This window comes from Mobula hypostoma, chromosome 26 (assembly GCF_963921235.1).
Source record: "Mobula hypostoma chromosome 26, sMobHyp1.1, whole genome shotgun sequence".
In the NCBI taxonomy this organism is placed as follows: Eukaryota; Metazoa; Chordata; class Chondrichthyes; order Myliobatiformes; family Myliobatidae; genus Mobula; species Mobula hypostoma.
In genome coordinates this window covers 11,360,232-11,383,708 of record NC_086122.1, presented here as the reverse complement: position 1 = coordinate 11,383,708, position 23,477 = coordinate 11,360,232, and the positions used below count along the sequence as shown (strand labels likewise).

At 43.2% G+C, this 23,477-nt stretch overlaps 1 protein-coding gene across 1 annotated transcript in view; it reads right to left on the bottom strand.

The window, feature by feature from the left end:
* LOC134338281 (ephrin type-A receptor 7-like) overlaps positions 1-23,477 on the bottom strand; it is a 795,126-nt gene that overhangs the window by 367,971 nt on the left and 403,678 nt on the right. The window contains exon 5 of the mRNA XM_063034005.1: positions 9,551-9,886. Within this exon, the coding sequence (XP_062890075.1) occupies positions 9,551-9,886 (336 nt within the window). The remainder of the gene's footprint in view (positions 1-9,550; positions 9,887-23,477) is intronic.

Sequence of the window (23,477 nt, the reverse complement as noted above, 5' to 3'; positions counted from 1 at the left end):
GGGAATAGGCATGTTAAATGTCTTGCCATGGACTAGATGGGCTGAATTGTCCACTTCTGCATTGTACTTTCCTGTGACTCTCTAAATCCTGATTTATACTTTTGTGTTAACTCGACGCCGTAACCTACGCAAGTGACTTACGTGCGTTGTGAGCATTTATGCTTGTGCGTTGGTGTGTCTGCGTCGCTCTGCAATTTGCGCAAGTCACGCATGCGCACTCACCTGCCCGTGCAAGGCTTCATGATCATGGTAGCCTTTCTCGGCGTAAACAAGAAGCGTGCGTCTTTTTTCGTAAAAGCGAAATGTGTCCTCCATAATTTCGGAGGTCTGTAAAGCTTTATGGAAAGCATTGCAGCCAGAGTTCCTTCCCTGCCCTTCAGTCGCCCAATGGGCAGCTATTGCAGTGTAGGATGAAATGCGATGCTACCAAGCGGACCAACCACAGCTGTTGTATTCTGCATTGCCGCGACGCACAGTTACATTTTGGGAGAGGTGTACGTTAGGCTCTGGCGTAGGGATCTGAGTTGGTTCTGCGGAGGGTTTGCGGCGACACAGTACTTATGGCGTCGCGTTGACGCAGAAGTATGACTCAGGCTTAACTCCCATTTCAACTCTCAAAAGATACCACTGAGTCTCCAATCATTAACCTTCATCTAAAGTAAGTCATTAATACAGTGCTGCACACCCTAAAGTTTCAGTCTGGAATATTACTGTATATCTCCTGACATTACACCAGACTTAGCCCCTGTCAAGAGAAACATGCATGAGATATTAGACCATCTATGCTTTAACAACCGCTCTAAACTAATTTAGGACCTGCAAATGACAATGTATCACAGAAAGTAGCAATGACTCACTGCACATCAGATCTTAAAAACAAACATAGCTAAACCTATTTAAATAGATTAGTAATCCAAGTCACCTTGTCCAATTATCAATGTCATTTTAACTCCAGTCTCTGACTAAGACAGCAGAGAACTACTTTTTGAAAGTCACCCGCGTTTCTGCTTAGACAATAGGCAAATGGTGATGAGGCATCAACTAGATTCAAAGTACATTTATTTATCAAAATATGTATGTATTATACAACCCTGAGATTTGTCTTCCCGCAGATAGTCACAAAACAAAGAAAAACATGGAACATATTCAAAGAAAAACATCAACTCCCACCCCCAGCGCAAAAAAAATCATGCAAATGGCCAAAAAAATGAGCGAAAGACGCAGAATATAAAACACAATATTGAAAGAGTCCAGGCATATTCAGTTCAGTTCAATCCAGCTAGCAGTGAGTTTTGGTCAGACACAAATTAAATGTGCCTACCTCACCATAATACGACAGCAAGTAAACCCACCCCCTCTCTGAATGTAATATTACTTTGGAATTGGCTCATCCCTGTACTAAAAACTCCGTATCAGAGATTGCTACAATCACACTTCAATTCAAACTAAGGCTAGAATTTCAATCGTTTAGCTGGAGGCTTTTTTCAGTATTTTTTTTAAGTATTAAGAGAAATAAAGGGTAAATAGAGTAAGAAAGTGGTGGTCAGATAAAGAATCAGCCAACACACATCAAAGCTGCTGGTGAACGCAGCAGACCAGGCAGCATCTCTAGGAAGAGGTACAGTCGACGTTTCGGGCCGAGACCCTTCATTCACCAAAAACTTTGATGTGTGTTGCTTGAATTTCCAGCATCTGCAGAATTCCTTGTGTTTGCGAAAGAATCAGCCATGATCTTATTGAGTGGGGCAACAGGCACAAGAGCCACTTGAGCATCTTCTGAATCTTTTATTTATGTCAGCACAAAATTTTGCTTTATTTAGCAATTTTCTCAGCTGAGTGTAATTCATGCTAAATATTCCAAATCATCCCTGATTGTTGATTGAGGTTCCAAAAAGGTGCAAACTTTGCTTTGTATACTGCAAAGAAAATATATGATGTCAGTTCGACATCCCACTTGGACCTGACTGGTTCTACCAGCCTAGGCTCATTTTCCATTCAAGTAGCATTCTGTTGGGTTTGACAGGATATTTGGGTAGAAATTGCCATCAGATGTATGGCTGCATTTTTAGCTCCTATTTCCAAGTAGAGTCCACAAAGAAAATTCCAGGTGAAGCCTCGTTCCAACAGATGAGATGATAATGGATTGGCAACTGCAATTCCATGCTGAGGGAACGTTGACAAAGTTGTCGATGCTTTGTTTTCTCCTTCAGGTTGCTCTATACTTACTGAAGGAGAATGTAGAAACCAGTTCATTTAGATTGGTCTTCAAAAGTAACAACATACCTGAATTGAGAGACATCTCTGGCACCCAGCTGACATTGACTCACAGGAACTCTCAGTTTATTCTTTCTTATATAATATGTTGCTTCTTTTAACCCTTAGCGTATAGTTGTTTTTTTTATATATATAAGCAATTCATGGCAAATACACTTCCCAATCGCTGGTTAAAAGCTCTTTGTTCTCTTGAATTTAACCAATGATTTTTTCAATTATCCCACTGTATGAAATTCTATGGGATGCTGCTTTCAAAAAATTACTTCAGTGTTCTTACCAGCATGATTTCTGTGTCAGTAAACAGGCTTATTTCTTAATGTACAGTAGGGTCTAGAGATTAAAAAAAACTTTAAAAAATGAATTGATTTGAATTGACTTTATTTGTTACATCCTTCACATACATGAGGAGTAAAAATCTTTATGTAATGTCTCTGTCTGAAAATGCAATGTGTAAATTATAGTAATTTCTAATAAATAGTAGATACAGTAAAATATACAACAGAACAGCCAATATAGCTTAGAAATATAATTGAGTCAGCGTGAATTAATCAGTCTGATGGCCTGGTGGAAGAAGTTGTCCCATAGCCTGTTGGTCCTGGCTTTTATGCTGTGGTACCATTACCCAGATGGTAGCAGCTGGGTATGGTTGGGGTGACTTGGGTCCGCAATGATTCTTCAGGCCCTTTCTATGCACCTGTCACTGTAAATGTCCTGAATAGTGGGAAGTTCACATTCACAAAAAGGACAATAACACTTTTGATTGACCCTGTGGAAACTGCTGCGATTGAACGCGCCGACATCTTACCAGAAGTCTTCCATTGAAAAGAGAGTTGCTTGTTGGCGGTGTAAGTGAAGGAATTGGACTTGCTGCATGACAGAGGCATCGGAGGAGTTGGTACACGAAGGTGGAGTGCAGTCTAACAATGAGTGATTGTCTTAGCTTTTCTTGTGATCGCAATGACCTATTGGACATTGTTAATGTGGAATGCTGCACGTCCGATTCGCTGATCTATTGGCGGTTGGTAGGATTGGCCAGAGCGGGAGCTGCATAGCCTTGGGTGGAGTGAGGACTAGGCCTGAAGCCGTGGTGTCGCCTGTTTACAACTGCCTGGAGGGAGGCAGCAGAGCCAGCGGACTCCATCAGAGAAAATGTGGTGTTGCACGCAGCATAAGGAATAAGGTGGATGATCTTGTTGTACAGCTACAGATTGGCAGGTATAATATTGTGGCCATCACTGAGACCTGGCTAAAGGATGCATGTCTCTGGGAGCTGAACGTCCAAGGATACACGGTGTATCGGAAGGACAGGAAGGTAGGCAGAGGGGGAAGTGTGGCTTTATTGGGAAGAAATGATATTAAATCATTAGAAAGAGGTGATATAGGATCGGAAGGTGCAGAATCTTTATGGGTTGAGCTAATAAATAGCAGGGGAAAAAGGACCCTGATGGCAGTTATTTATAGGCCTTCAAACAGCTGCAGGGATGTGGACTACAAATTACAATTGGAAATAGAAAAGGCTTGTCAGAAGGGCAGTGTTATGATAATTGTGGGGGATTTTAACATGCGAGTAGATTGGGAAAATCAGGTCAGCACTGGATCTCAAGAGAGAGAATTTGTAGAGTGTTTGTGAGATGGCTTTTTAGAACAGCTTGTTGTTGAGCCCACTAGGGGATCGGCTGTACTGGATTGGGTATTATGTAATGAACCGGAGGTGATTAGAGAGATTGAGGTGAAGGAACCCTTAGGAGACAGTGATCATAACATGATTGAGTTCACTGTGAAATTAGAAAAAGAGAAGCCGAAATCTGATGTGTCAGTATTTCAGTGGAGTAAAGGAAATTACAGCGGCATGAGAGAGGAACTGGCCAAAGTTGACTGGAAAGGGACACTGGCGGGAAAGACAGCAGAGCAGCAGTGGCTGGAGTTTATGCAAGAAATGAGGAATGTGTAAGACAGGTATATTCCAAAAAAGAAGAAATTTTCGAGTGGAAAAAGGATGCAACCGTGGTTGACAAGAGAATTCAAAGCCAAAGTTAAAGCAAAGGAGAGGGCATACAAGAAAGCAAAAATTAGTGGGAAGACAGAGGATTGGGAAGTTTTTAAAACCTTACAAACGGAAACCAAGAAGGTCATTAAGAGAGAAAAGATTAACTATGAAAGGAAGCTAGCAAATAATATCAAAGAGGATACTAAAAGCTTTTTCAAGTATATAAAGAGTAAAAGGCAGGTGAGAGTAGATATAGGACCGATAGAAAATGATGCTGGAGAAATTTGTATTGGGAGATAAGGAGATGGCAGAGGAACTGAACGAGTATTTTGCATCAGTCTTCACTGAGGAAGACATCAGCAGTATACCGGACACTCAAGGGTGGCAGGGAAGAGAAGTGTGCACAGTCACAATTATGACAGAGAAAGTACTCAGGAAGCTGAATAGGCTAAAGGTAGATAAATCTCCTGGACCAGATGGAATGCACCCTCGTATTCTGAAGGAAGTAGCTGTGGAGATTGCGGAGGCATTAGCAATGATCTTTCAAAAGTCGATAGATTCTGGCATGGTTCCGGAAGACTGGAAGATTGCAAATATCACTCCGCTATTTAAGAAGGGGGCAAGGAAGCAAAAAGGAAATTATAGGCCTGTTAGCTTGACATCGGTGGTTGGGAAGTTGTTGGACTCGATTGTCAAGAATGAGGTTACAGAGTACCTGGAGGCATATGACAAGATAGGCAGAACTCAGCATGGATTCCTTAAAGGAAAATCCTGCCTTACAAACCTATTACAATTTTTTGAGGAAATTACCAGTAGGCTAGACAAGGGAGATGCAGTGGATGTTGTATATTTGGATTTTCAGAAGGCCTTTGACAAGGTGCCACACATGAGGTTACTTAACAAGATAAGAGCCCATGGAATTACGGGAAAGTTACATACGTGGATAGAGTGTTGGCTAATTGGCAGGAAACAGAGAGTGGGAATAAAGGGATCCTATTCTGGTTGGCTGCCGGTTACCAGTGGTGTTCCACAGGGATCAGTGTTGGGGCCGCTTCTTTTTACATTGTACATCAACGATTTGGATTATGGAATAGATGGCTTTGTGGCTAAGTTTGCTGACGATACGAAGATAGGTGGAGGGGCCGGTAGTGCTGAGGAAATGGAGAATCTGCAGAGAGACTTGGATAGATTGGAAGAAAGGGCAGAGAAGTGGCAAATGAAGTACAATGTTGGAAAGTGTATGGTTATGCACTTTGGCAGAAAAAATAAACGGGCAGACTATTATTTAAATGGGGAAAGAATTCAAAGTTCTGAGTTGCAACGGGGTTTGGGAGTCCTCATACAGGATACCCTTAAAGTTAACCTCCAGGTTGAGTCAGTAGTGAAGAAGGCGAATGCAATGTTGGCATTCATTTCTAGAGGAATAGAGTATAGGAACAGGGATGTGATGTTGAGGCTCTATAAGGCGCTGGTGAGACCTCACTTGGAGTACTGTGGGCAGTTTTGGTCTCCTTATTTAAGAAAGGATGTGCTGACGTTGGAGAAGGTACAGAGAAGATTCACTAGAATGATTCCGGGAATGAGAGGGTTAACATATGAGGAACGTTTGTCCGCTCTTGGACTGTATTCCTTGGAATTTAGAAGAATGAGGGGAGATCTCATAGAAACATTTCGAATGTTAAAAGGCATGGACAGAATGGATGTGGCAAAGTTGTTTCCCATGATGGGGGAGTCTAGTACGAGAGGGCATGACTTAAGGATTGAAGGGCGCCCATTCAGAACAGAAATGAGAAGAAATTTTTTTAGTTAGAGGGTGGTGAATCTTTGGAATTTGTTGCCACGGGCAGCAGTGGAGGTCAAGTCATTGGGTGTATTTAAGGCAGAGATTGATAGGTATCTGAGTAGCCAGGGCATCAAAGGTTATGGTGAAAAGGCGAGGGAGTGGGACTAAATAGGAGAATGGATCAGCTCATGATAAAATGGCGGAGCAGACTCGATGGACTGAATGGCCTACTTCTGCTCCTTTGTCTTATGGTCTTATGCATCCAAACTGGAGCCAGTGCTACTCCCAAGTGTTAGATCAGCAGAAGACAAGCTGTATTGTGTTCAAATGCAGACTCCTACAACATTGAAAAAGGATCTAGGCTCAGGCCCTTGGACTATATCTTTGTTTGTGTGCCTGAATTTTACTGGTATCTTCTCTGTGCTATATGTGCCTTGTGCTGTGTGTGACCATTGGTACTTGGGTCTTGCACCTTGGCCCCGGAGTATCGCTGTATTCATGCATGGTTGCATGACAATTAAATTTGAACTTGTACTTTCAATTCAGTCATAACCAAGTGCTCAATGATCTTAAATTCTTTTTGCCTGTACTGTAAGAATATCTGTATAGCAGTGTGCTATCTTATATATTTCATTACCTCATTTCATCTCCCCTTGGAACTGACTCTGAAATTCCACAAAATTTGGAAAACTTAGAATAAGCATGTCAGTAGCAAGTTGGCTCTTCAGTTTCATTAGCAAAATGGCAAACTGGACAGCTGCCAACTGAACTGTAGTGCAGCGATTTGTGTCCACTTGAATCCACTTGTTGGTGCCGATTAGTCTCCACCCATCCATTGATGGTCATGGATATACTACTTTCTAAGAGATAAACCACAACTGTGCTGGAAAAGCCATTCAACTGAGTCCCTCATACCACCTCTGTACACACTTCACAGCTCCACGCTCTTTCTGAAGAATACCAACATAAACGGAACACAATCGTCAAGCTGGCTTAGCATTATCTTTATACAATGTTCTTACAACACCAAAACAGGGCATTTGATTCCACTAGCCCATATCAGCATTTATACTGTACATCATCAGGTCTCTTCCCCCCTCTATCAGCATACATTTTGTCCTCAACTACCTCAGGAACAGAAATTAGGAACTAGCATGCTTTATTATTTAACAAATCTATCAATACTTCCTATCATTCTTATGATGATGTGCATCAAAGCTCCCAATGCTTTGACTAACCTAACTCATTTTTAAATTTCCTGTCACATTTATGGGTATTACATTTCACATATTTTCCTCATGGTACTAATCTCTCTCCAATTAATTGTAATTTCCCGTCCTCTTTTTCAACATAGTTTTACAATAAGAGTAATACATTTGGAGTAAATTAAATATAAAAATACACTAGTTCATTCAAAGTGTTTTCACAGATAAGAACTTTATTACTGTTATAAAGGCTGCATTGATTTTGAAAGCTTGCTTTGAATCGGCAAAGTGGCTTAGGGCCTGGTCTGTTTACAGTCACTAAGATGGAATCCAATTCTGCAGAATCTGAATTCCCTGAAGACAAACCCAGGTGACTTCTTTCAGTTTGTCCACGAAACAGCTTCTTCTTCTTTTCTGGCCGGGCAACATCTAGGAAAAGAGTACAGTCAACATTTCAGGCCAAAACCCTTCGCAGGACCCGAAACGTCAACTGGACTCTTTTCCTCGATGATGCTTGGCCTGGTGAGTCCCTCCAGCATTTTGGGTGTGTTGCTCAGATTTCCAGCATCTGCAGATTTTTACTTGTATTTTTTCTTCTTTTCTAAGGTCTCTCTTTTCATTTCAAGGTGGCTGGGGTCCTTTTGGAGTCCGTAATCTACAGCTGCAGCTCAAGCTATGGTCCTCCACAGACGGTGGGTTCTTTTTCAGACTCGCCGTGTGGCCTGGCGTTTCAATATCTCCAAGTGCAGCCTGGAAAACATGCGCCTTTGGGGTGCAGGCCCCGAGGACAACCCAATTCCTTGCCAACTGAAGCATCACGGGAGACTGGAAGAAACATTGAGACCACAAGTGGTGTGCACTTGCTGCTAAAAGAAGTCCCCTGCGCTCAAGCGATCCCTCCCTCGTTCTCTCTCTCTTTTGCTGGTGAGCGAGAGACTGTCGGGACTCGGACAAGGGACACGGTGGTCATCAAAATAGCGAGCTGCTGGTTTCCCGCTCTTGCTCGTGGCTGAAGCGATATCTCTCTCCTTTGCAAGTGTGAGAGAGCCTGTATGATATGTCAAAGTGTTGGGATAGGCAGTAGTTTTTTGATGCATTCTAGATCATGGTCTCTTTGGGGGCTTTGCTATTGCTTGCATGGGGCACAGTGGGGTGGTGGGTGTGGGCCAGTGGGGGGGGGAAGGGTTGATGCTTTTGCTTCTGTTTGTGAGTGGGGGGGAGGGGTGTTTGGGTTCCTAATGCTTCTGTCATTCATTTTTGGGGGGTTTTCTCTGCTTCATAGATGTCTGTGAAGAGTAAGAAATTCAGGTTGTATATTGTACATATTCTCCAATACCAAATTGAATCATTGATCCATTGAACTGCTTTGCTGAAGAAACATGCACCACAATTAAATAGGAAAGATAATCCTGAAGAATATGTGCCTTTTAACACTGAAGCTCATAAACTAGGCAACTGTCCCCGTCAAAGAAGAGATTCAGGTCAGAGAATGGAGCAACACTATGGTTTCTAAATCTGACAGATGATAACAGAGGCCCATTTGTAGGAGCCACGTACCACTGGTGTTTTAACTGCTCTCCTTCGTAAGCATTCAATGCCTCCACATCCCTCCTGAAGAAAACCCTAAACTGGATACTGGACATGGGCTCTAACCAATGAGCTGCATTGCCGTGGCAACATTTTACAATAATTTTACAGCTTCCGCTCTGCAGCAGGCTACTAGGAAAACTGAGACACCAACAGCCTCCCAGCAGTGGACAGAGAGAGCCGAATGGTGGTTTCCCAGAACATAAGGTGAGAATCAATGATGTGTCTCGTCATTTGATGCTGACATACTTTCACTTGCTCGGCCCAAGGGCGATCAGTACAAAGTCTCCCAGAATTACTGCAATTCCACAAAAGACTGACGAGCATGTTGTTGTCAATTACTGGCCACACATAACATATCTGAAACACGATGTCTTAACCAGAAGAATCCAATCTTCAAGTCATCACACGTCTTATCTGAATACCTCAGGGTAACAGCTTGTAGTTAACTTCAAGGAACCACTTGTCATGGTTAAGCGTACATAATTCCTAACCTCAAGAAATCCTTCAGATGTTCATCCACAGCACTTCTGTGAAGAATATGATAAATTCTGGATGTGTAACTGGTACAAAAGAGACATAGTACAATCAGTGAGCTGATTGGAACCCTGGTCTTAATGTTGTCTGGAAACAACAGTCCTTTAAGGAGCATTATGCTTGTGTATTTAAAGAATACCAAATGGTGTATGCTCAGGAGAAAACGCCCGCACTTACCTCCTTGGCTAAGGATGAGTGTGATCTCCACATATCGCCGTGGAGACAGGCTCAGGCTGGACACTCCATTCACCGCTTCTATTCTGAAGGTGTAGTTGACGTAGGGCATCAGGTTAACCACAGTGACGGTAGTGTCAGCCAACCCCAGCTGCTGGGGTACATACCCAACTCGGCTGTCACAGGGCTCACAGGTCTGCAGTGCCAGTGCACACACACTGCACAGAACGTTGTAGGTGATGTCCGTCCGACCCCCACTGTCCTCAGGGGGGTTCCAGTCCAGGCGCACTGCTGACTGTCTCGTGCTGTAACCCAGGGCTCGGGGAGCGGAAGGAGGCTCTGCGAGAGAAATGAGACAGAGCAACTGTGTTAGTACACAGACTGGTCCTCTTTCTTTCCTTTCAAAATCTCCATGGCACTCTTTGCAAAGTACCGACTTGATACACAACCCACTTCACTTATATTAACTTGTATTGTAAGGGAGGTCATGCTGCAACTATACAGGGTACTGATGAGGCTGTACCTGGAGTACAGTGTGCAGTTCTGATCTCTATACTTGAGGAAGGATATACTGGCTTTGGAGGCAGTGCAGAGGAGGTTCACCAGGTTGATTCCAGGGATGAAGGGGTTAACCTGTGAGATGAGGTGAGTCACCTGGGACTGTACTCTCTGGAATTCGGAAGAATGAGAGGGGATCTTATAGAAACATACAAAATTTTGAAAGGGATAGATAAGATAGAAGTAGGAAAGTTGTTTCCATTGGTAGGTGAGACTAGAACTAGGGGACATTGCCTCAAGATTCAGGGGAGAAGATTTAGGACAGAGATGGGGAGAAACTGTTTTTCCTAGAGAGTGGTGAATCTGTGGAATTCTCTGCCCAGGGAAGCAGTTGAAGCTTCCTCACTAAATATATTCAAGATTCAGTTAGGTAAGTTTTTACATAGTGAGGGAATTTAGGGTTATGAGTAAAAGGCAGGTAGATGGAGCTGAGTTTACGGACAGATCAGGCATGATCTTATTGAATGGCGGGGCAGGCTCGATGGGCCGGATGGCCTACTCCTGCTCCTATTTCTTATGTTCTTATGTTAACTGCGTAACCCTTTATAGGTTGTAGTACAAGGTGAAAGGCCAAGGTGGTGAGACTTTGCTGCTGATCCTACTGCTTCCATTGAAAGGAAATCGATCACATAACCCATGAAACAGCTTGCACGCTCAATGCAGAAAACAGCTGTTTGCTCAAACAAACATAGATTCTGCAGATGTTGCAGATGTGTGTCAGAGTAACACACACAGAATGCCGAAGGAACTCTACAGGTCAGGCACTATCTATGGAGAGGAATAAACAGCTGAAGTTTCAGGCTGAGGTCCTGAAGAAGGCTCTAGGCCCAAAATGCCGACTGTTCATTCCTCTCCATAAATGCTGTCTGACCTGTTGAGTTCCTCCAGAACGGTCCTTTGTGACTTGATGTGCTGTGGTAATGTGAAGGAAGAACGTGTCTTCCAAATTAGGTCAGTGCAGGTAAATGGCTTTCCTATTTGCAATTTTTCGGACTGGAAGAGAAACATAATCATGGGTTATGCTGGATTCCCAGATCTGGGAAAGAGAAAAATCCATATGCCCAAAGCAAGGCTCAGGAGAAATGGAGTGGAGGTGCAGTTTGGAATGATTAGCAATTTTAAATTCAGGCTGAGTGCTCCAAATTGAGACCCCTCAGTGAGTAACCTTCAGGGGTAGCCCTCGAGGCCCTAGAAAGTAGGGGATCTCTCAAACACCATCACATCCATGGGGATGGTAAATACTTCATTTCTTAAAAATAATCTTTGAATGCTTCTATCCAATTAGTTGCATGAAAGCTTTTGTAATTGTCCATTTAGTTACATGAAAGTTTTTTAGAACTGAGTTAATGTGAATTTAGTTTCCAGTATTAAAACTGAAAATCAACATCTGCCTGTGTATTGGCTTGGGAAGTCTTTGCACAGTGGTGTGTGTTGCGGGGAGCACACAGTTCCAAGAGGGACATCTCAAAAAAGCAGTGTTGGAAGCGCCAGGTGGAGCAAATGAAGGCAAAGGTCAGGTGCGAGACCTTCAAGAAATTGTTGAACCAGAACTGATGACTCTACTCTCCCAATCCTCATTGCAACTGAAGCAGTAACCATTGCATGAGCCCACGACTCAGGTGCCTAACCTGTAGAAAGGGACCCGTGGGGGAGGGCTGTGCCTGAGATACTTGGCTAGCTAGGAAAATGAAAAGAAAATAAAGACATTTGGCTCAAAATCATGTTAAATGTTCATACTTAATTGGTAATAAGTGAATACGTCCAGATACCATGTGAAAAATGTTCAAATATGTAAAAAATAAAACAGAGATGAGAGTGGATATAGGACCGCTAGAAAATGAGTCAGGAGAAATAATAATGCGGGACAAGAAGATGGCAGGTGAACTAAATGAGTATTTTGCATCAGTCTTCACTGTGGAAGACATTAGCAGTACGCCTGCTGTTGCAGTCTGTGAAGGAAGAGAAGTGGGCACAGTTACCATTACAAGGGAGTAAAAGCTGGAAGACCTAAAAGAACATAAGTCATCCGAACTAGATGAACTGCACCCTAGGGCTCTGAAAGAGGTAATGTTAGAGATTGTGGTGGCATTAGAAATGATCTTTCAAAAATCATTGGACTCAGGCATGGTGCCAGAGGACTGGTAAATTGCAAATGTCACTCTACTCTTTAAGAACGGAGGAAGGCAGCAGAAAGGAAATTTATAGATCAATTAGCTTGACCTCAATGGTTGGGAAGATGTTAGAATCAATCGTTGAGGACGAGGTGATGAAGTGCTTGGTGATACAGGACAAGATAGAACAAAGTCAGCATGGTTTCCGTAAGGGAAAATCTTGCCTGACAAACCTGTTGGAATCCTTTGAGGAGATTACAAGTAGGATAGATAAAGGGAATGCAGTGAATGTTGTATATTTGGGCTTTCAGAAGGCCTTTGATAAGGTGCCACATATGAGACTGCTTACCAAGTTAAGAGTCCATGGTATTACAGGAAAGTTACCAACATGAAGTTCCTACCCTCACTAGTGCGTGGCACAGAAATTACTACCTGGGAGGTCCTGCTTCTCAGCATACTACCTAGCTCTCTAAATTCTCTTTTCAGGACCTCATTGCTTTTCCGTCCTATGTCATTAATACCAATATGTACCAAGATATCTCGCTGCTCCCCCTCCCTCTCCAAAATGTTGTGAATGCAATCTGAGATGTGCCTGAACCTGGCACCTGGGAAGCAACATACCATCTGGGTGTCCCGTTCACATCCACAGAGCCTCCTGTCTGTTCCTCTCACTATCAAGTCCCCTATCACTACCAATCCCTTCTTCTCTCTCTTTCCCTTCTGCACGACAGACCCATGCTTAGTGCCTGTAACCTGGTTGCCATGGCATTCTCCCGGGAGGTCATCCCTCACAAAACTATCCAAAGCAGTATATTTGTTTTTGAGGGGAATGGCCACAGGGGTGCTCTGCTCTAACTGCCTGTCTCCATTTCTCCTGATAGTCACCCAGCTACTCGTCTACTGCAACTTCAGGGTGACTACCTCCCTGTAACTTTGATCAATTATGTCCTCACTCTCCCATACAAGCCAAAGATCATCCAGTTGCTGCTCCAGATCCCTGACACGGTCTTCAAGGAGCTGCAGCTGGAAGCACCATGCAGATGTAGTTCCCCAGGAGACTCTGGGTCTCCCAGTTCACCAACATCCAGCACGAAGAGCACACCACCGTCATTTAAATGGAACAGTAAGGGAGGAAAACAAAACAAAAAGGAAATCTTAACAGATGCTTTATACAGGGCCAACACCACTTCCTAGCTGAAACCTCCTTTGAGCCAAAGCCTGTCGCTTCTACTCTCACCACTGGCCTACTCTCAACAATGGTTGCCCCGACAATGGCTGCTCCACTTATCCCTTCTGTACTTTTATTTAGTTTGTAGAGCTCTGTTGACGTGGCTAATAGAGTTGACGTGGTTGACAATGGACAAACACCCTCAAAGCTCCCTTTTTAAATAACTGCTGCCGACTTGCGAGAAATACCTCTTGGTAGAGCTCTGTTGACACCACTGATAGGCCACGTACATGAGGCTGTCTACTAAGTTAAGAGCCCATGGTATTACAGCAAAGTTAGTAAGATGGATAGAGCATTGGCTGATCGGAAGAAGGCAGCGAGTAGGAATAAAAGGATCCTTGTCTGGTTGGCTGCCAGTGACTAGTGGTGTTCCGCAGGGGTCGGTGTTGGGACCACTTCTTTTTATGCTGTATATAAATGACTTAGATGATGAAATAGATGGCCTTGTTGCCAAGTTTGTAGATGACACAAAGATTGGTGGAGGGGTATGTAATGCTGAGGAAACAGGTAGATTGTAGAAGGACTTAGACAGATTAGGAGAATGAGCAAGAAAGTAGCAAATGAAATATGATGTTGGAAACATTACGCAGGCAATTAACTGTACAGTTGTATTCTGTCACTACACAATTAAGAAAAACTTCCACAGCACCTCTACTGGTTTCCTTGAATCTCACTCCATGCACTCCATTTCTGGGTGAAAAGTATCTTCCGCATCACCACTCCAGTTCCCTTCAAATGCCCTCTGGTTACTCAGCCCTTCTCCAAGGGAAAAAGCTTTGCCTTACCTTTCATATGCAAAACTTTCTATAGTCTTGAGCTCCTTTGTTTAATCACAATTTAATTCCATTTACTCGAGTACTGCTTTATAGCTGAATTCACTCATTGGAAGAAAAAGTTTGATCAATGTTTGTTATGATCTTATATTGATTACAGAATAGAATTTTTTACACCTACACGAATGTTAGCTAGCAAAGACTGCACAGTACTCATACCTGATCCTGTGGAGGGGAAGCAACTAGACCTACAGGATGTTGCTAAACTGCCCCTTACGGAAGCTGGGTTTCATCACACCGTCTGGTTCAGGAAAGTAGACGTATGGATAGCTACTTACATGGAGGATTGAAGTGTGGAGTTCTTTGGGTATTGGAAATAATGCGTCCTCTTTTAAATTTGAACAGACTTGGAGATCTTTTATTCAATATTTTCATTTAATGTAATATATACCCTTCTTGTTTTTTTCATGTTTTTAATGGAGGTCGGGATTGAGGACGTGATTTTAAGTTTAACTCTGTTTGGTTTCAAGTTAGCCCATTGCTTTGCGTTGCTTTTAGTTAGTTGCACGGTGGGTTTTTTTTTGGGGATTTTTTTTCTTTTTCTCTATTGATATATATATATAATTAGTATACTATTATGTTACCTTGGTATATTATGTTTAAATTACATTGTTTGTAGTATTTTTTTTGTATTAATATCTTCTGTAATTTTATTATATTCTAACAAAGTATTAGCGTCTATATGGCTTACCTTTTTGTATACTTACTTAATAAAAAGATTTAAAAAGAAAGAAAAAGGAAATAATGCGGACACAGGGAAAACTGAGGGCATATTGGATAACAATATTCTGGGAGTACTAGGCAGGCAAAGTGAAGGTATGCAGCTGGATGTTGGGGACACCTACACGTGCATATCTGCAAATACACAAACACAGACGTGTGCTCTCTGGTAAGAGAGTAGCCACAAATGTCTGGGGTCAATATTTTACCTATTGTCTTTTAATATTCCTTTACATAATTTAGATAACAGTCCTCCTTTCAGAACAAATGCAGCTTTCATTAAACAGGAAATAGACTCTGAAAGCATATGACACTGATCAGTTGTGGTGTGACTGGCAGGCATCTTACACTTCCATTCGAAAAACTTTGGGGGGGGGAGCGCGGCTAGTGGGTGACATGATGGTGTTCACTGCAGACCTTATCAGCTGTCACCGAAGGTCCAGTGATCCCAGAAGTATGATCACTCATTTCTAAACAGGCTGTGAAATATGTACACACTTTTCCATCCTCACATAAGGATTCTGTGCTCATACCTGCCAGTCTCACCAATGGATACAGTGCTTCACAGTTCCATTCAGTGCCCGTTCAGAGTCACACACCAATTCCTCCACCTCTGCACATGGAAGCAGTGTGCAAACCCTCAGCACTCACATCTCCAATCAGACAATTCTATTGTCTTACACACTCATGATGCTCGAGTCAGAGTGAGAATTTCCACGTTCAAAAATTAATGCAGTGTGCTCACTCTGCAGTTGTACACTGGATCTAGTACACACACACACACACACACACACACACAATTACTGTGCACATTCCCCAGTCTCACAATATTCAACATGTACTCTAAGCCTTCAAGCATCCATTCAGTATACACACTCACTCACTCAGTGTGTGAACACTCTGAATTTCACACTCAGAGTCAGATTCAATATCGTTGGCATGCCGTGAAATTTGTTGCTTTTTGGCAGCAGTACATTGCAATACATGATTTAAAAATATTACTTACAATAAGAAACAAACATAAAAATTAAATTAAGTAAATAGTGCGAATAGAGAACAAAAAAAAAGTGAGGTAGTGTTCATGGGTTCATTGTCCATTCAGAAACCAGGCAGAGGGCAGAAGCTGTTCCTGAAACATAGACTGTGGTCTCCCAGTGAGAAAGTCAAGGACCTTGTTGCAAAGGGAGGTACAGAGGCCCAGGTTTTGGAGCTTGTTGATTAGAACTGAGGGTACGATTGCATTGACCGCTGAGCTGTAATCAATAAACTGCAGCTGCTGTTGTCCAGGTGATCAAAGGCCGAGTGGAGAGACAGTGAGATTACATCTGCGGTAGACCCATTGTGGTGATAGGCAAAGTACAGCAGGTCCAAGTCTTTGCTTAGTCAAAAGCTGATTCTGCCCAGGACCAACCTCTGAAAGCACTTGTAGATGTGAGTGCAAGTGGGCAACAGTCATTGAGACAGCTCACGCTGCTTTACTTGGGCACTGGCATGTTTGTCGCCCTTTCGAAGCAAGCGGGAATCTCCAACTGCAGCAGTAAGAGACTGAAGATATCCTTGAACAAAAAGTGCCAGCTGATTGGCACAGGCTTTCAGTGCCCTGGTCAGGACCTGATGCCTTGTGAGAGTTCACCTTCTTGAAAAGCATGCTGATATGGGCCGCCGAGACAGAGATTACAGCATCACCAGATGTTGCAGGGATTCGCACAAGGTGTATTTTTGTTTTCCCTTTCAAAGTGAGCATAAGAAGGGTTGAGCTCATCTGGGAGTGAAGCTTCATTGTTATGCATATTTATTGTGCAGACCCTCTAGACCCACACGTAGATTCAGAGTGCATACAGTACTATGCAGAAGTGTTAGACACCCTCGCTATATATGTGTGCTGAAGACTTTTGCACACTACTGCAATCTCCCCTGTCACATGTTGTTTCAGTGTACATACTCTACATTCTCTCATGTACTTTTCCCACGCCAGTCTTGCTCACTGGTACAATCTGTCCACTCTCCATTCCCACAACCTTGCCGTTGGGTTTGGAAGTTTGCGTGTCTCAATGACTCCGAGAGTTATGTTGTCTGGTGGCAGGGCTTTGTGCCTCTGTCTCTTGGTAGGTTCACTCATGCCCAACAGGTCAAAGGGTACAGGCCAGGGTAAGAGTGGTCCACTGGCCCTCCAGGTTTGGGGGTTCGGCTCTGGGCTAACAACTCTGACAGGTTACACAAAAACTGTTATGGAAACAGCAATGAAGAATCCTTCCGGATCTGAGTGCAACGGTATTCCTGAGTCTCCACCCGGGACTTGCAGGACTGACAGTGAAAACCGAGTTACTGACCCAATGAAGGAAGCCCTGGACACTGCGAGTGAAGGAGGAGCTTCATTGCTGCCCTAAATGGCAAAGAGATTCTGCCATGGGTTCACACTCACTTTCTTCACACATAGATTTAGTGTGCACATTGTCCATTCTCACTCAAGCACCTGTGTGCACACTCACCAATGTCTTATTTCCATTCATATAGTACATTACCTCTCTCACAGTTTGTGACGAGAATACACATAGATAAGATGTTAAACAACAGGAATTCTGCAGATGCTGGAAATTCAAGCAACACACATCAAAGTTGCTGGTGAACGCAGCAGGCCAGGCAGCTTCTATAGGAAGAGGCGCAGTCGACATTTCAGGCCGAGACCCTTCGAAGGGTCTCGGCCTGAAACGTCGACTGCGCCTCTTCCTATAGATGCTGCCTGGCCTGCTGCGTTCACCAGCAACTTTGATGTGTGTTGTTAGATAAGATGTTGTCCTGTGTGATCAGCAGTTGGTCTGCCACCTGTCTTCAAGAGAGAGATAAGGGATACAATGAAACAGCACCTGGAGATGTGTAATGAAGGGACGGGAAGAGAGAGCTGTCTGGAGCGGTTCCCCCTTTGAACCCTGAACTGTTTGAGTGATGGACAGGCGATACCCCAGCAGGGGGATAAAAAGGGACAGGTTCGCTAAGGCAACACACACGACACCCGAGGTAACGAGACCCTGGAAGTGGTGCACCTCTCACGAGTGGGTGGGAAGTACCGGACAACGCAGAGGGTGGAAAGGTACGATCAGCGGGAACCCGGTGTGTGTCCGCCCTCGCTTGGGTGCCGGGTTCACTGCAGAGGATTGACCGCATCTGGAGGAGGGGTCACAGTCGGTGACCTCAGGTGACATCACCAAGGACCTGCCCAAAAGCTGCTTGTGAGCAATATCGCCGGTCTGTGAGTGGAAGCCGTTTCTGAATGATCAGTCGTTCCCGTTCTCTCTCTCTCTCTCTCTCCCCCACCCACGTTGTCCATCGCCATGGCAACGATTACTGCGAACTGAACTAAATTGGACTGAACTTTTGTGTCACTTTGAAATTGGTCATTTATCCCTAGACAACAATAGAGCTTGATTGCTGCTGTTATCTTAATTCTGTGCACATGTGTGTTTATCATTGCTGAACTGTTGCATTTATTATCCTTTCGATTACTGCGTTGCTTGTTTCTTTAATAAAACTTTCTTAGTTCTAGTAATCCAGACTCCAACTGAGTGATCTATTTCTGCTGGTTTGGCAACCCAGTTACGGGGTACGTAACAAGTTTAACTCAGCATTCACACTCTCCAGTCAAACATATCAATTCTTTGTACAACCTGTCACCCCAGGTCAGTACAAGAATATCCAGTCCTAAAGACTGACTGGATTCAACATATATCAGATAATGTATTTCAGCATTTATATTACGTTGGGGAGAGGTTGGAGGGTTTGAGCAGTTAGAATAATCTTATTGCTCTATTGCTAAGGTTTGTAGACACTACAGATGATGGGTTTGTGGCAACCACGTTCGTTAATATTTTATTTAACATCCAGCTGATAAAATTAAATCAAATCAGCTGTAGTATAAAGAGATTAATATTTGTTCTTGGTCATAAAGTGTAAGGAAGTGAAATATTTATGCATGCAATAAATATTTAATTCTTCTCAGCAATTTTGTCATTTAATCTTAAATCAATATTGTAGAGGTCAAATGATTTCTGTAAAAGTTCCATCACGGTATCCCACTGAGCTATGTCGGGCACAATATTCAAGGTCAAGTGTAGCATGAACTGTCAATATGCATATCCCTCAAACAGTTGAAGAATACATTGTACAATGCTGCATTCATCAGCCAGCCCATTGTGGGCACAGTAACGTAATGGTTAGCATATTACTTTACAGCGTTAGCTGTAGGATCAGGATTCGATTCGCTCTGCTGTCTGTAAGGAGTTTAAACCTTCACTTCCTGACTGCATGTGCGTCTTCTGGGTGCTCCAGCTTCCTTTCCAAAAACACGCAGTTCGAGTTAGTGAGCTTTGGGCATGCGATTGCAGGCTGTTCCCAGCACAATCCTGGCTGGTTTGATTTGATGCTGAAGACAGATTTCGCTGTATGTTTTGATGGACATATGACAAGTAAATAAATAAAACTCATCTGGCTCCATTGCTGTATACAGTTATGCACATCCTCATTAGGTAACCATTGTAGTAAAGAAGGTTTTCTTTGCTTCTCTCCCATAACACAACCTTCTTCATCTAAGTAGCACAGGTCTCGGTCTTTTTACATTGGTAAGGAGGTGAAGGGGCACTAAAGGGCCCCCTTCCCAACTATTTTCAAAAGAGCACGTCGAGAATGAAGTGTGGCATTTAACAGGTTGACTTAGCTTGTAATAGTCTTTGCGGTTTGATTTCTGTGAAGCGTGTTGTGATTGTCGTTACTAGAAGGGTTCTTTCTAGGTGACTGAGAGGACTTGAATAATTCATGCAGGTAATTATTCAAGCTATCGAATGGTAGAAAGATCGAATGCTGAAGTTTCACAGACTCAGGTTCAGTAACACAAAGGGCACAGACAAGCTGCTCTTTTTCAAATTCCCAATGATCGGAGCCAGAAGTCCGAGAATTGGAAAACTCAATAAGATAATTATCGGTTTATCTTTGCCTGCGGTAATTATTGTAACCTAAATACTGTAATTGCCAGAACATACATCAGTCTTTGCTTGCAAGGCAACTTCTGATACAAAAACATACCAAAATGCAAAATGCAGGATTTTCCTGTGTAACCATTCTCAGATTTTCGCAATTGCACATTTATATTTGTTGTCAAAAAGCAGCACAAGATAAGGTGAAGCGATAGAGACAATTTAAATAGGAAAGCTGGTGAAGAGAAGCTCTCATACATCTGGAATAACCTAAAAGACATCTTGGACCATGGAAAGGTTTTGGTAAGGGTGGATAGGAACTAAGAAATGGAACGGAGGAGGTGGACTCTCATTATCAGTCTCAGTCTTTCTGCATTGGCAAGGAGGTGCAGGGGCCATTGAGGAACCTGAATTGTTAAAGGACTTTTACCAACCATTTTCATACATCTCCTGCAGTGTATTCTCTTTCAGTTTGCAGTTGGCTCAGGAACCCTTCAAGGTGTTAGCTGTGGACAACTCTTGCTGCCTATTAACATAAAGCTAATAGAGTGGTGAGTGAGAAAACACCGAAGAATGTGGACCTGTGCTACTTCGATGCAGAAGGTTGTGCTACTGGGGAGAGGCAAACAGAGCAGGTTTGGCCTTAACACCCTGGGTCATCAGTATTAAGCAAAAGGAGGGTGGGCACGTAACACAAACTTGAATGAAGTTCAGAGTTCTAAGTAAATTTATTATCAGAGTATGCATGTCATCGTATACTACCTTAAGATTCATTTTTACAGGCACTTACACAAATATAAATGCAATAGAATTTATTAATAAAGACTGACAAACAACCAATGTGCAAAAGAAGACAAATATGCTCCAACTTCCCTATTTAATGGTCCCTATCGTTTCGCCTTATTTTGAGCTGTTTTTTGACAACTAGTATAAACGTGCAGTGGTTAAAATCCGAGAATAAAAATAAATACGTAATTCTGAGAACAAGAATTGTGGGGTCTTTGAAAGTTGAGTCAGTAAGTTGTGGAATCAGTTCAGAGTTGCAGTGAGTGAAGTTATCCACGCTGGTTCTGAATGTCTGTAATTTCAATGAACTACAAGGAAAGTTTTGCAAAACAGGCCAATTCATCTCCGCAACAGAAGATAAATGTTTGTAACAAAAATTGTAAAGAATTTTATTCATTTCTCTGTCCTCCCTCCTTCTTTCCGGTGTTTTTAACTTTTACTTTCGTGCTTTATCATAGCAGCTTTCTCAAGAAGACAACCTATTGGCATTATATTAAATGATACACAAAGTATTCATTTTAGAGTCATCTTAAAGCACACCTCTCCTTGCCAAACAGCAGGAGGAGAAAGCACAGACTCCATCTGACAACAAACTAAGCTCAGCCGGAACGTTTATACCCTGACTGAAATACTGATAGATTTTGATTAACACACGCACAAAGTGTTGGAGGAACTCAACAGGTCAGGCAGCATCTCCTGGAAATGAATAAACAGTTGATGTTTCAGGCTGAGAGTGTTCTTCAGGATTGGATAGGAAGGGGGAAGACATCAGAATAAAAAGGTGGGGGTAGGGGAAGGAGAACTAGCTGGAAGATGACAGGTGAAGCCAGGTGGGTGGGAAATGTCAAGGGTTGGAGAATCCTAAGTGATCGGATAGGAGAGGAGAGTGAACCATGGGAGAAAGGGAAGAAAGGGGGGCTATTGGGAAATCTGATAGGAAGGTGAAGTGAAGAGGTAAAAGGCCAGAGAGGGGAATAGAAGAAGAGGGAAGTGGAAGGGAAGTACTTATTGGAAGGGGAAATCAATGTTCATGCCATCAGGTTGGAGGCTACCTAGACGGAATATGATGTGTTGCTCCTCCACCCTGAGAGTGGCCTCACTGCGGCAAAAGAGAAGGTCACGGGCTGACATGTCATACAGGAATGAGGATAAGAATTAAAATGGTTAGCCACCGGGAGATTCTGCTTTTGCTGGATGGAGCAGGGGTGCTCAACAAAGTAGTCACCCAATTTACACTGGCTCTCACCAATAGTCATAGTCATAGTCACACTTTATTGATCCCGGGGGAAATTGGTTTTCGTTACAGTTGCACCATAAATAATAAATAGTAATAAAACCATAAATAGTTAAATAGTAATATGTAAGTTATGCCAGGAAATAAGTCCTCAGGGTTTCTGAACCTCCAAGGGAGGAGTTGTAAAGTTTGATGGCCACAGGCAGGAATGACTTCCTATGACGCTCTGTGCTGCATCTCGGTGGAATAAGTCTCTTGCTGAATGTACTCCTGTGCCCAACCAGTACATTATGTAGTGGATGGGAGACATTGTCCAAGATGGCATGCAATGTAGAGGAGGCCACATCAGGAGCAACAGATACAATAGATGACCCCATCAGTTTCGTAGGTGAAGTGTTGCCTCACCTGGAAGGACAGTTTGGGGCCCTGACTGGAGGTAAGGGAGGAGATGAATAGGCAGGTGTAACTTTTTCATCACTTGCAGGGATATGTGCCAGAAGGGAGATTAGTGGGGAGGGATGAATGGACAAGGGAATCACGGAGGAAGAGATCCCTGCGGAAAGCAGTAAGTGTGGGGAGGAAATAAAAAATGTGCTTGGTGGTAGGATCCCGATGAAGACAGTGGAATTTGTGGAGAATGATGTGTTGAATGGAGACGCTCATGAGGTGGTACGTGAGAACAAGAGGGATTCTAACCCTGCTAAGGTGGTGGGAAAATGGGGAGAGTGTGGATGTCTAGGAAGTAAAAGAGATGAGGGTGATGGCCACATCAATGGAGCAGGAAAGAAAACCCCATTCTTTGAAGAGGAACACCTCTGACATCCTGAAAAGGAAAGCCTCATCCTGGGAGCTGATGCCGGCAGAGGAAAGGAAATAGCATTGCTAGAGGAGACAGAGTGGGAAGATAGCCAAGAACATAGAGGGATAATTTGTGGAGCTGCTGTCTCACAGTTCCAGAGATATGGGTTCTAACCTGATCTCTGTTACCATCCGTGTGGAGTTTGCAAGTTCTTGCTTTGACTCCAGATGTTCCAGCTCCCCCACTCTGCCAAACCAAACTTGCGCAGGTTGGTAGGTTAACTGACCAATGTAAATTGTGCCTAATGTACAGATGAATGATAAAATCTGATGGAAGATGATGTGCATGTGAGGAGAATGAAATAGGATTACGGTAATGCTCGATGAGTGCAAAAATAAATGCTTGATGGTCAGAACCAACTCGGTGTGCAGACGCTGCTGTATCCATGCTATTTGACTCTGACTTTAATCATCATGACTGGAAAAGTAATCAGATCTGTTTCTATAGCAACACATACAAAGTGCTGGAGGGCTCAGCAGGCCAGGCAGCATCGATGGAGGGGGATAACAGTCGTTGTTTGGGACTGAGACCCTTCATCATGAATCGTGAGTCCAGATGAAAAACATTTGACTCTTTATTCCTTTCCAGAGCTGCTGCCTGAATTGCTGAGCTCTTCCCCCATTTTGCGCATGCTGCT